The 13,085-nt window shown below is 39.9% G+C and overlaps 1 protein-coding gene across 3 annotated transcripts in view; it reads right to left on the reverse strand.

The window, feature by feature from the left end:
- The window catches only part of LOC110172368 (serine/threonine-protein phosphatase 6 regulatory subunit 2-like), a 57,788-nt gene extending 45,024 nt beyond the window's left edge, over positions 1–12,764 (reverse strand). The window contains exons 1-3 of one of the 3 annotated variants that reach the window (XM_055159979.1): positions 12,386–12,764; positions 2,861–3,024; positions 982–1,236 (exon numbers count right to left, since the gene is read on the reverse strand). In XM_055159979.1, coding sequence (XP_055015954.1) covers positions 982–1,208 — 227 coding nt within the window. In that variant the 5' untranslated portion in view covers positions 1,209–1,236; positions 2,861–3,024; positions 12,386–12,764. Of the gene's footprint in view, positions 1–899; positions 920–981; positions 1,237–2,860; positions 3,071–12,385 lie in introns of those variants that run through there. The other 2 variants (XM_055159980.1, XM_055159981.1) reach the window with 2 other exon arrangements.
- Positions 12,765–13,085: the final 321 nt, after the last annotated feature.

The following is a 13,085-nucleotide window of genomic DNA, read 5'->3' on the forward strand; positions in this document are numbered from 1 at the left end:
GTTCAGATCGCCTGATGTAAGTCCTGTGTAGCTGTAGGCCGTCAGGGACAACGATCTGACCCAGAGCTCTGTATCAGAATTGTATTGGACAGGGAATACATTTTTGTGATTTTAATTGATTGAGTCTAGTCATTTTTGATAGAACACGCTTAACATGATGCACCCCACTGCACATGTATATTGTTCTTCTGCATAGACTCACTTCAACCTGCTCCTCTCCTCCAGCTCTGTGTATGTTTGTATAGATCACAGGTGTCAAACATACGGCCCAGGAGCCAGATCCGGCCCTCCAAGACCTTTAATCTGGCCCTCAGCTGATTTTCTACTAAAATATTTTAATTATATTTTCTATTAAAATATTGGTAATTTTCTGTGGTGTTTATCACAGCAGCGTCTCTGCACGTGGCCCCTCCCACCAGAGCAGCACAAATGAAGACTTGTCTCTTTCCAAACGCTCTTAAAGGACGATCGTTTTGACTGTTGACCGTGACACCCTCATCAGAAAAATGTCAAAAATGAGAAAAGTGGAGCAGAGTGCAGGATTTTACAAGAAAAATTTACTTATTCCTATTTACATGCAAGTTATTTTTAAAACATTGTGTTGAAATTGCATTTTTCTTCAAGTTTCAGGTTGTTCATAATATTATAATATTTTGTAAAAGACAGAGTTCATCAATTAAAAAATATTTCTGTAATAGATTTGTGTTTCTCTGCACAAATATTTGAACTTATTGTTATTTTTGGGGTTTATATGACATAAGTTTTCTGATCCGGCCCCTTTGGGATAAAAGTAGGTTGGATACGACCCCCGGACCAAAATGAGTTTGACACCCCTGGTATAGATACTTGTGGTTGTATAGACAGTTGTACATGTATATTGCTCTTCTGTATCAACTCACTTGAACCTGCTCCTCTCCTCCAGCTCTGTGTATGTTTGTATAGACAGTTGTACATGTACACTCTTCTTCTGTATCGACTCACTTGAACCTGCTCCTCTCCTCCAGCTCCTCTGAGGGCTCCGTGGTGATCAGCTCCACCAGCTCCTTCATGCACTGGTCCTGGGACAGAAACAGCAGCAGGTGTCTGTTCTGGGCCTTACACTCCTGCAGGATGTCGTCCTCCTCCATCAGCTCCCTCAGGGTCACGTCCTCTCGCTTCAGGAGCTGCTCGATGTGGGACGTGGTGTGGAGGTCGAACTTCCAAAACATGGCTGCCACTGGGAGGGGGGGCACGGCCCTGGGGAGCAGCACGACAGACTAAGTTCATAAACGTTTAATTTGCTTTCTCTGATTTGTTCACATGGCACTTTTACTAGACATAACATAATAATAATAATAATATGACAATATAGAATTTGAATGTAAGCATTATCATACACCCAATACAATTAAGAATAACATCACAACAATTCACACAATAAAATTTATGACACTTATGTTCTATACTAATGTTATAGAAATATACATTAAAGGGACAGTTCGGAATTTTGGACATAGTACGTCATTTCCTCATGATCCAGAGTGTTGGAGACGTGTGGAGACACTTTTTTTTAAATATTCCATCCAGTCCTTGTGAATGTCTGTGTCGACAGAATAATTTTAGAAGTAAAACTAACCTTGTATCGCCTGAATCGTTACGTGTTGAGGGACTATTTTCTCATATATCAGTCCGCCGAAGTACAACTCACTGCGGTTTCTCACACATAAATCCTTCAAATGGTTTAACTTCTAAAATTATTCTATGGACACAGACATTCACATGGACAGTCTGGTGTAATAATAGATGTTCTTCAGGTGTTTTGTGGAGTGGATAAAACTGTTTTTAGTGGCAGGAGAACTATGACCATTGACATGCACTAGTCTAACACCAGTGACCTCTGCAACATACAAGGACTGGATGGAATATTTAAAAAAGTGTCTCCACACGTCTCCAACACTCTGGATCACGAGGAAATGAGGTCCAATGTCCAAAATTTGCAAACTGTCGCTTTAAGGTACAGTATATAAGTTTCTGGAGGTGGTACGTCATCCGCATGATTCCATGAAAATATGAAGTTTAAAACACAGGATTTTGCCAGACTGCGCAAAAGTGACAGCATTTCACTGGAGACAAACAGGACGAGGCCGAGTAAGAGTCAGGTTTGTGGAGATGCGAGCCCAGATGCATTTTTTATGTTTTGTGTGTTACATTTTTCCACATTTTTCAGATCACAAAATGTAGAAAAGGCATTAAAACATTTCTATAATAAAACAGCTCCTGGTTTTTGACAGAAACAATGAATGAGCTGCACAATATATCACAATGGGATGGAAATCAAGTTTTTTTTATTTTTTTAATAGAAAATCTAGTAGTTTATACCTCTACAAAGACTCATGGGATCAGTTTATCGGCCGTCCTGTTGTTCACGTGAAACCTGAACAGAATTCTGCTTATTTATTTTTATTAATTCGTGTAGCCTTAAGGCCTTGTCAAACTTCCAAAACAGAATACAAAAATACAAGCCGCTCTATTTACTCGCTGTATCTTGTATCTTGAATCTTTTCTTCATGGAGATGTTATTGCTTCGTCTGGAATGTTCCACAGTATGGCATTAAACCTTCCTATCTTCATGGAGACCAAACTGGACCAAGTTACAGGTCAGATCTGTGGAGAGGCGACGCTGCTCACAGTCAGAATGTCTGTTTTTCTAGGTGTTTTTGAGCTCTAAAACCACCTGTAATTGAATAAATGTAAAGTAGACCTATTTAATGTCACACTGTGGAACATTCCAGGCAGAGCGGTGACATCTCCATAGAAACAAGCAGATGATGGACCACCAACCAAAAAGCTCCGTAGTGCACCTTTAAACTCGTGGCCGTACCAGTGTAAGAAGAGTGGCTCTCGTTACTCAGACGGCCCGTGCGGGCGGCTGGGCATCTGTGGTAGAGACGTGTGCAGAGGGCGGCGCGGGCTGGCATTTATCAGCATGAGTCTGCTCTGAGCTGGGCCTCTTCAGGAGACGAGCCTCTGCAGCGCCAACATAACCTGGGGCACACAGAGGGCACACAGAGGTCACGCAGGGGTCAAACAACTGGAAATAGAAACAGATCAGGGAGAAGTGAATAGACATGGGACAATATTGAAATGCGGTGTCCTGATTATCATGAACAAAATAACTGCAATAACAATTATATCACGATTAGGCTTGTGCAAAAATACTGAAATATCAAAATATCGTATAGTTTAATGTGATGATACAGTATCCATATCGTGGGCTGCTGTATCGATATATCACTAAGAGTGTTTGGTATATTTTACTCAATTATTTTGTTACAGCTACAGGTTTTTTTTTTGCTTGTTCAGAGGAAGGAAACTCGTTTATGCGACACATTTGACATTTTCACTGTGATGAGGATTAAAATGTTTGTGTTTCATATTAACGTTGCACAAGAAGTGGTTTAACAAACACTTTCACACTACGTTTACCCTGAAACGAATCACCATATCGGAAACTATTTGCATCCAGACACGTCGTTTCTGTGTCTGCAATTCTTCCCTGTCCACACAGCTTTGAGTATATTTGTTTACGTTTTACAGAAACAAAACTTGAAACCACATGACTCAATTGCATAAACTGAGCGCTCAAAAAACAGCCCTTTCCTTGTGCTCTGATGTGGTTCATCTTCTGTCGGACTAAAGGAAAAGACTCAGTTGAATATGAGTGTTCTCTCTGTGACAGAGGGGTGTTCTGCTGATGGTGAGTCTGTTCTATATTTGTCGCGTTGGAGATGGTTCATGTGAAACTTTTCAGAGATTATACGTCGCCTATACGCATAGATCGTACAGCGTGTGGCTTCTTAGCTTACCTAACAAAGTCATACTAATACATTTTGGTAAAACAGTAATACCATATACCCCGGTAAAATCCTGAGAAGGTTTAACAGTATCAGAATTTGGATACCGTTAAACCCTATTTGACATTTTCACTGTTTTGATGATGTAAATGTTTCATATTAACGTAAGTGGTTTTAACTGTTAGTATCACAGCCATTTAGCTTTTATTTTTTATTGAACCATATCAAATCAATTTGAAATATAATGTACTGAATCGTATGCTCAGTGTATCGAGGTATGTATCGTATCGAGAACTTCTTAATGATACCCAGTCCTAATCACAAAGTGGAACAATGTTTTTTGTGTTTGAGAGAAGAACTCAGGCTAAATGTGCAGGGTTTATGAGTTAAACACGTGTGAATGAAACAAAACACAACTCGGCTCTTTTAAATGACATTTTGGTTTGGATGGTGAATCTCGGAGTTCTGCGATGGATCAATGTAAAAGACGGAGCTCTGTCCGTGTCCCACAACAATACGAGCGGGGTGGAGGGTGCGAGGCGGGGGGGGTTAGAGGGGGAGGTGAGAGGGAGAAATGCGATCGTCTGTAACCTTGGCATGAAACGCACATCAACTGACTGCAGCTCAGATTTCTGTTTACTCCAACTGTGCCACAGCACCCAAAGGAGCGGAGAACTACGGCACGTGAGCACCCAGAGGAGACAGTCCAGCTACTGCAGACAACAAACTACAGCACCCAACAGCACCCAGAGGAGAGCCTTCAAACTACAGCACCCAGAGGAGACCGTCCAGCTACTGCAGACAACAAACTACAGCACCCAACAGCACCCAGAGGAGAGCCTTCAAACTACAGCACCCAGAGGAGACCGTCCAGCTACTGCAGACAACAAACTACAGCACCCAACAGCACCCAGAGGAGACGGCTCAAACTACAGCACCCAGAGGAGACGGCTCAAACTACAGTACCCAGAGGAGAGCGCTCAAACTACAGCACCCAGAGGAGACGGCTCAAACTACAGCACCCAGAGGAGACGGCTCAAACTACAGCACCCAGAGGAGACGGCTCAAACTACAGCACCCAGAGGAGACGGCTCAAACTACAGCACCCAGAGGAGACGGCTCAAACTACAGCACCCAGAGGAGAGCGCTCAAACTACAGCACCCAGAGGAGAGCGCTCAAACTACAGCACCCAGAGGAGAGCGCTCAAACTACAGCACCCACAGGAGACTGGTCAAACTACAGCATCCAACAGCACCCAGATTAGAACGCTCAAACTACAGCATCCAACAGCACCCAGAGGAGAACGTTAAAACTACAGCACCCAGAGGAGAACGTTAAAACTACAGCACCCAGAGGAGAACGCTCAAACTACACAAACCCAAACAAGCCTTCCACAACCACAGCACACATAAGACACCACCCAAACTACAGCAAACTACAGCACCCAAAGGAGACCAGCCTGACTACATCACCCAAACGAGCAGAGGAGAACTAAAACATGTGAGCACCCAAAGGAGACTCCCTGAACTACACCAACCCAAAACAAGCCAACTACAACCACAACCACAACACCTAAGACAACTACACAAACTACAGCACCCAAAGGAGACTACACAAACTACAGCACCCAAAGGAGACTACACAAACTACAGCACCCAGTCAGCCCAAACAAGCGTATAAAAACTACAGCACCCCCCTGAACATGACCCTTTGACCTGAAGAGTTGGACTAGTGGTCTTTCCGTGGTACTGCAGCTCGTTTTAGCGCAGACACAGACCCACATCTTTTTCTAATCTTTAAAGCGGCTGTAAAATCCCTCAGAGTCGTCCGGGTAGAATCCGTAGAATACGACTCGAGCTACGATCCTATTTCAAATCGATTCGATACGGTTCGGTGAAAAACACAGACCAGTATCATGGCTCTGAGACTGAGTCCACCAAGACCGTGCAAAGTTAAAATGAAAACTGTACTGAACTGAAAACAAATAAACAACAGTGAAAATGTCAACACAACTGTAGCTCTTACACAAAATAATTAAATAAAACAGATCTAAATATACTCTTGACGATATATCGATAAAGCAACCCACGATACTGATGCTGTATCACAAGGGTGGGCAAACTTTCTGAAATTTGATGGCAAGAGCAGATGGATGAAGTTTTTTGGTAATCCACCTCATTAGAGAAAAAAAATTACAAAGCATCACAACAAAATATCTGTCTTCAAGTCCCACGGTATTTACTATTTACTGAAATGACTGTTAAAATTATTATTATAATAATTATTATTCAAGTTCAGCGGGCCAGATTAAAAAGCATAAAGGGCCGCGTATGGTCCTTGGGCCATAGTTTGCTCACCCCTGCTGTGTCATCAAATTAAACGAGAGGATGTAATCGATATTTCAATATTTTTGCACAGCCCTAGTCAGAATTGATCATGAGTTTTTAGTGTTTCCTTTAGATTTCATTCAGACGGTGGTGGCAAAAATACTTTTTTTTTTTTTTAAATACATACCATTATAAAAAAAAAAAAATTCCTACATAGTGCACCTTTAAACTCTTTTTTTTGTTGGGAGTCCGTCACCTGTTTGTTTCTTTGGATTTGTCACTGTTCTGCTTCGAATGGCAAAAATATTTAACTTTTTTTTTCATGCATATTATTAATAATATATATATATTTTTCATACATAATATTAATAATTAATAATAATTAATAATAATTAATTTTCATACACAGTGCACCTTTAAACAAAATTTTCTTTGGATTTGTCACTGTTCTGCTTCAAATGTTCCACAGTATGATATTAAACAAATCTACTTTACATTTATTCTATTTCAGCTCAAAAATACTTAAAAAACCAGACATTCTAACTGAGCGGGGGTTGCCTCAGAAAAGTTTCCACAGAAACATTCCAGACAAACAAGTTACACAGTGCACCTTTAAAATGTCACTTATTTTCTGTATTTCATATTTAAGCATTCGTCTTTTTCAACAGTTTGTTTTCATGTTATGTTTAGCTCAAAGTCAGATTTCGTCATGTCACTGTTTAGATGTTTAGTCCGTTTTCTTTTTTTTAGGCTCTTCTATTAATGGAAAACTCCTCGACTGATCACGTTTCTGCCGTCGCACGGTCGCTGTCACTGGGCGAGTACTGAGGAAGTACCGCGCGAGAAAAGTACTTTTTTTTTTGGCACCGTGCGCCAGTGAAAACAATGCAACGCCACCTTTGGATGCGGTACTTCCTTCTGGGCTTGTCACAATAATTACTACATCAACTCGTCGTTCAATAAACAGCTGCAACAATAGACGCTGCGGCTCGGTATTTATCGGGCGATTTTTGTTATTTTTGTTGCAACACGACGAGATCTGAGCCGCGGAGGGTTGAATCAGTAACTTTTATGACTTGTTACTTGTTCATTCTGCTTTTTATTTGTTGCAGCGTGTGTTTTTTTACTGTATACTTAGATAACAATACCGTATATTTAAAGATTTTACTGTGATTATCCGGCTTTGTCATCGTATCATAAGGTGTAGAGGAGTTTCGGAATTAATTATCATGATTTTTCTCTGTAGCATTAAATGTTGTTTTCGTGACTGGCCCGCTTTCATTGACGAGAAATTCCGCTGGAGATAGGACGCTGCTTTTCTGGACGTACAAGAAATAAATAAAAAAAATACTGAAATAAGGGAGGTGTATGTACTTAGGAAATCTACCACAAAATTAAAACAAAGTCACAGTTTAATTTGCCCTGCGCAGTCCTGTAATACTGGTGATTTTGTCGCACCTTCGTTGTTGAAATCCGTTGAAATTCAGGCTGTGTATCATTAAAAAGTTGCCAATACGACACATAGCTCGATACACAGGCCGCGATACGATATGTTTTTCGATACAGCGCACTTTTGATTCAATATAAACAGTAATAGAGGGAAGTAAACAAATGGAATAGTAGAACAAAACACCATTTGAACAAAACCTCGATACGATTAGGGCTGGGCAAAAATAAAAAATATTAATCACTTTAATCGCATGAGTTCGAGTGCGATTAATCGGACTAATCGCACGTTATACGCAAAACCAATTAATGAATTAAAAAGTAGTGTATAGCTGCACTTTTATTGGAAATGTAAATGAAAGAGCCATACATTTGTTGTGCAAACAGCATTTCTTTCACAGGGGATTCTGAAGGCTCAAGACAAAAATACTGAATGAATTTTTGTACTACTAGGATATATATTTTTTTCAATATTTTTTATTCAGGGAGTAATAAACACGACACTAGTAATAATTTCTAGATCACTGTTATAAACTTGGACTGATATTTATTGGGAAACAAAGGGTTAATATAATGAAATGGAAATGGACCAATCACAGTTTTTCTTCCAGTGGTATCTGGGTAAATCAGTGACTCCCCCTGCAGCGCTGAACTAAAACACCTGCAGAGACTTCGGTGGCTTAAACGAATTTTGAGATTGACAGTTGTCTGAGCCAATCATATTTCATTGAGTTATGGGCGGGATCATATCACAAAATCTTCCGGGCCTTCGCGAATACCCTGTAATAGCGTAATGTAAGCGAGACCGCAGCGACGAAAACCGCACTGGACGCCTCGATTTGGACGGAGAAGAATGAGAAAGACCCTCACTCATCTCTGTAAAGAAAAGACGTCAAACTTAAAGAAACGCTCGCTTTGAACTTTTTCAAAATAAAAGCCAGTGAGCAACAGATGTTTACAATAAAAATAATAATAATAATAAATACTGCGTTAACAGCGTTAAAATAATTGTCGGCAATAATGAATTAATTAGTTAACTCAAAATAAACATGTTAACGTGCCCGGCCTTAGATACGATATATTTTAAAATCAATTTGATACGGTTCAGTGAATCGAAAAACATAACAATTTAGCACAACACATCTAAAAATGCTCTTGGAGACATATCGATACAGCAGCCCACGATATCGATACCGTATCATCAAATTAATCAACACAATATATCCATATTTCAATATTTATGCACAGCCCAAGTTGAAATCAGGATAATCAACATGCATGATGCCGTCAACATATTACAACATTAACAAAATATTGTGACTCAAACTATTGTGATATTCAGATTAATAATTAGGGGTGTAACGATATCCAAGTCTCACGATACGATATCGTCACCGTATGAATCTCACGGTACGATATTTATTGTGATATCATGGGAAAGCTCACGATCTGGTGGGGAGGCTCAAAATTAGGAATATAACAAAATCCAAATCTCTCGGTATGATATTTTCACGACATAAATCGCACGGTACGACAGTTATTGGCAATATTTTGTGGAGGCAAACAAAACGGTTAATATGCTTCTTTTTGCTCTTAAAATGTCTTGACAAGACTTAATCCAAAGAACTAAGACTTAAAAGTGTTAGAACTGTTATTTCTTCTTGTCGTCTGCACTGAAATGGAGCAAAGGATCATGGTCTATGTAGTTCTCTGTCTTTTTTTAAACTGTTGTTGCATCATAACTCTTCATTTAAGCAAAGAGACTTGTAATTCGATATATTGTGATGCTCCATGATATTGTTGTGAGAACAAGATTAACAAAATATTCCAACTCAAACTACTGTGATATTTAGATTAATAAAGCAACACCGTGTAACTTTCTGGAGGTGACACATCTCCTGCATAATTCAAAGGAAAGTTAAAACCACACTCTGGGACATTCTAGAGAACTTTCACGCAGGTTTGTGGAGACGCGAGTCCTCTCACGGTAACGACGCGTGTTTTTTTTCTGTGTCTATCAGTGCAATAAACACATCCAGGATTTTCTTGGCTGAAAAGTTACACAGTGGAGCTTTAGCCTTTGCCCATAAAACCTAATAATAGTACAAAGAAAGCCCTGGATACACATCAATAGTGTGAACTTGGACAGTGAAGTGTAGAGAGGAGAGAGATTTCTGGCCATAACTCGTCACGTGGATTATATTTTAGGGTTTTTAACTTCTTTGTACTGTTGGTAATTTAAATTTTTATATTTTCCTCCAATTACACAGGCCTATTTAAGACAACTTTTACAATTTAATCTCTTGTAGCCAGCCTGAACTTTTTATTTGAAGTTTATTTTTGATTCCATGTGTGACCAGAATTTCAAAATAAATAAAAAAAACTTGGGACATCCCAGTTTTTTTGGTGGTTGGTAATAATAAAACTGTGAAACAAGTGCGTAATTAAGGAATATTGTTACGCTGAGACCATTCATAAGTCAGTATAGTCACATTTTCTTTGCATTTTGGTCATTTTTAAGCAGCTTTTCTGTATTTTATTGAAACAACCGATAGTTTGTGTCTCTCTTTACTGTTCGCAGGTATGAAATTGGTCAAAAATAGCGACACCTGGGACATTTCTTGTATAAATCTGGTGGGACAGGAGACACAGGGCTCAAAACTGTGACTGTCCCGGCGAAAATATGGACGTCTGGTCACCATAAGTGTAAAGCAGAGAGAGATTCCTGGCCATAACTCTTCAAATTAATTACACTTTAAGGTCTTTAACTTGTTTGTGCTGTTGGTAGTTTTCAAATTTTATATTTTCCTCCTCCAAATACACAGGCCTATTTGAGACAACTTTTACATTCTAATCTCTTGTAGCCAGCCTGAACTTTTTATTCCAAGTTTATTTCTGATTTATTCTATGCTGGGGTGACTAGAATTTCAAAATAAAAAATATAAAAAAACTAGAGACCATTCATAAGTCAGTATAGTCACATTTTCTTTGCGTTTTGGTCATTTTTAAGCAGCTTTTCTGCATTTTATTGAAACAAACTACAGTTTATGTCTCTCTTTAGTGTTCGCAGGTATGAAATTGGTCAAAAATAGTAACACCTGCAACATTTCTTTAATAAATCTGGGACAAATCAGTGGTTTTGTGTAAATCTGGTGGGACAGGGGACACAGGACTCAAAACTGGGACTGTCCCGGCGAAGATATGGACGTCTGGTCACCATAAGTGTAAAGCAGAGAGATTCGATTTCTGGCCATAACTCGTCACATTAATTATACTTTATGGTCTTTAACTTGTTTATACTGTTGATAATTTACAGTTTTAAATTTCCCTCAGATTACACAGGCCTATTTGAGACAACTTTTACAATTTAATCTCTTGTAGCCAGCCTCATCTTTTTATTCCAAGTTTATTTCTGATTCCGTGTATGCTGGGGTGACCAGAATTTCAAAATAAAATTAAATTTAAAAAACTTGAGACCATTCATAAGTCAGTATAGTCACATTTTCTTTGCGTTTTGGTCATTTTTAAGCAGCTTTTCTGCATTTTATTGAAACAAACGATAGTTTATGTCTCTCTTTAGTGTTCACAGGTATGAAATTGGTCAAAAATGGTGACACCTGCGACATTTCCTGTATAAATCTGGGACAAATCAGTGGTTTTGTATAAATCTGGTGGGACAGGAGACACAGGGCTCAAAACTGTGACTGTCCTGGCGAAAATATGGACGTCTGGTGACCATAAGTGTAAAGCAGAGAGAGATTTCTACTCATAACTCGTCACATGAATTATACTTTAGGGTCTTTAACTTGTTTATACTGTTGATAGTTTCCAGTTTTAAATTTCCCTCGAATTACACAGGCCTATTTGAGACAACTTTTACAATTTAATCTCTTATAGCTGGTCTAATCTTTTTATTCCAAGTTTATTTTTGATTCCATGTATGCCAGGGCAACCAGAATTTCAAAATAAAATAAAATAAAACAACTAGAGACCATTCATAAGTCAGTATACTCACATTTTCTTTGCGTTTTGGTCATTTTTAAGCAGCTTTTCTGCATTTTATTGAAACAAACGATAGTTTATGTCTCTCTTTAGTGTTTACAGGTATGAAATTGGTCAAAAATAGAAACACCTGGTACATTTCCTGTATAAATCTGGGACAAATCAGTGGTTTTGTATAAATCTGCTGGGACAGGGGACACAGGGCTCAAAACTGGGACTGTCCCGGCGTAAATATGGACGTCTGGTCACCATAAGTGTAGAATAGATTAGATTTCTGGCCATAACTCATCACATTAATTACACTTTAGGGTCTTTAACTTGTTTATACTGTTGATAGTTTCCAGTTTTATATTTCCCTCGAATTACACAGGCCTATTTGAACAACCTTTACCATCTAATCTCTTGCAGACAGCCTGATCTTTAAGTCCATGTTTATTTTTTTCACTCCATGTATGCAGTTGTTGATGGTAATTGCATGGATTCGCGGGGCTTTAGCAGTGGCACGGGTTTATCCACCGCACGAGCGATCGAGTTATGCCCCAATTGCACACTTTAAACTCTTTAATTGGTGCGAGGAGAGCTTAAGTTTGCACAGTTCCCCTTTCCTCCAGATTAGCTCGATGCTAATATCCCAGCAGTTTTAACGAGCAGCGACGTGGTTTAGCGAACTTGCCCAGCTCTCCCAACTTGTGTGCAACTTTGCCGAGGTCTTTTCGCACTTTAATTCACTCGAACACGTGTTAAAACTCGCCAAGACGCACGGGCGCTGGACTCACCTTTGTGTCGGAGCCCTCTCGTCGTCCCTTCGGTCGTTTTCGTGAGTTTTCCGCAGAGTTTTTCCGTCCGGCAGCGAGCTAATAAGTCACTAGCTCTGGTGCTAACTGCTAACGTGCTAAGTGTTTTGTTTTGAATGTCTGCGGCTCCACAAAAACAACCAAATCACCGGGTCCGGACGCGCGCGGGAGGCCGACGGGGGAGGCCGGGACGAGGGCTTCGGACCGTCCGGGGAGGGGGGATTCGTGGTCACGCGTAAACTCGGTGCGGCGCAGGGGGGCTACGTTAGCATCAGCATGCGAAGAGGCAGCGAAACTCAGTCATATTTTTCAGATCAAAATGGCGACATGGTTGGAGCATATCTGTGCGGCCGGGAGCGCGCACTGCACAGTCCTGCGGGGGCGCGCGCGGACTTCAGGTGTACTTCGAGAGTTCACGGGAAAGTACTTCAGAGTTCAGAGAAAAGTATTATGTAAAACTCGTTGGTGTTGTCCTTCGTAACCTGCTGATTTATACAAAACTAGTGATTTTTATAGTGTTTTATACAAGAAATGCCCCAAATTTGATCTAAACTAAGACTAGACTAGGACTAAATCAGGACTAAAACATCAAGAGGAGCATAAATTGCCAAAACAGTGTTTGCGAATGACCATGAAGCAAAAAAACAGAAGTCACTGATTATGATTGACACAGGAATGCACA

This window comes from Boleophthalmus pectinirostris, unplaced genomic scaffold (assembly GCF_026225935.1).
Source record: "Boleophthalmus pectinirostris isolate CB_2022bp ecotype Guang Dong unplaced genomic scaffold, ASM2622593v1 HiC_scaffold_2826, whole genome shotgun sequence".
In the NCBI taxonomy this organism is placed as follows: domain Eukaryota; kingdom Metazoa; phylum Chordata; class Actinopteri; order Gobiiformes; family Gobiidae; genus Boleophthalmus; species Boleophthalmus pectinirostris.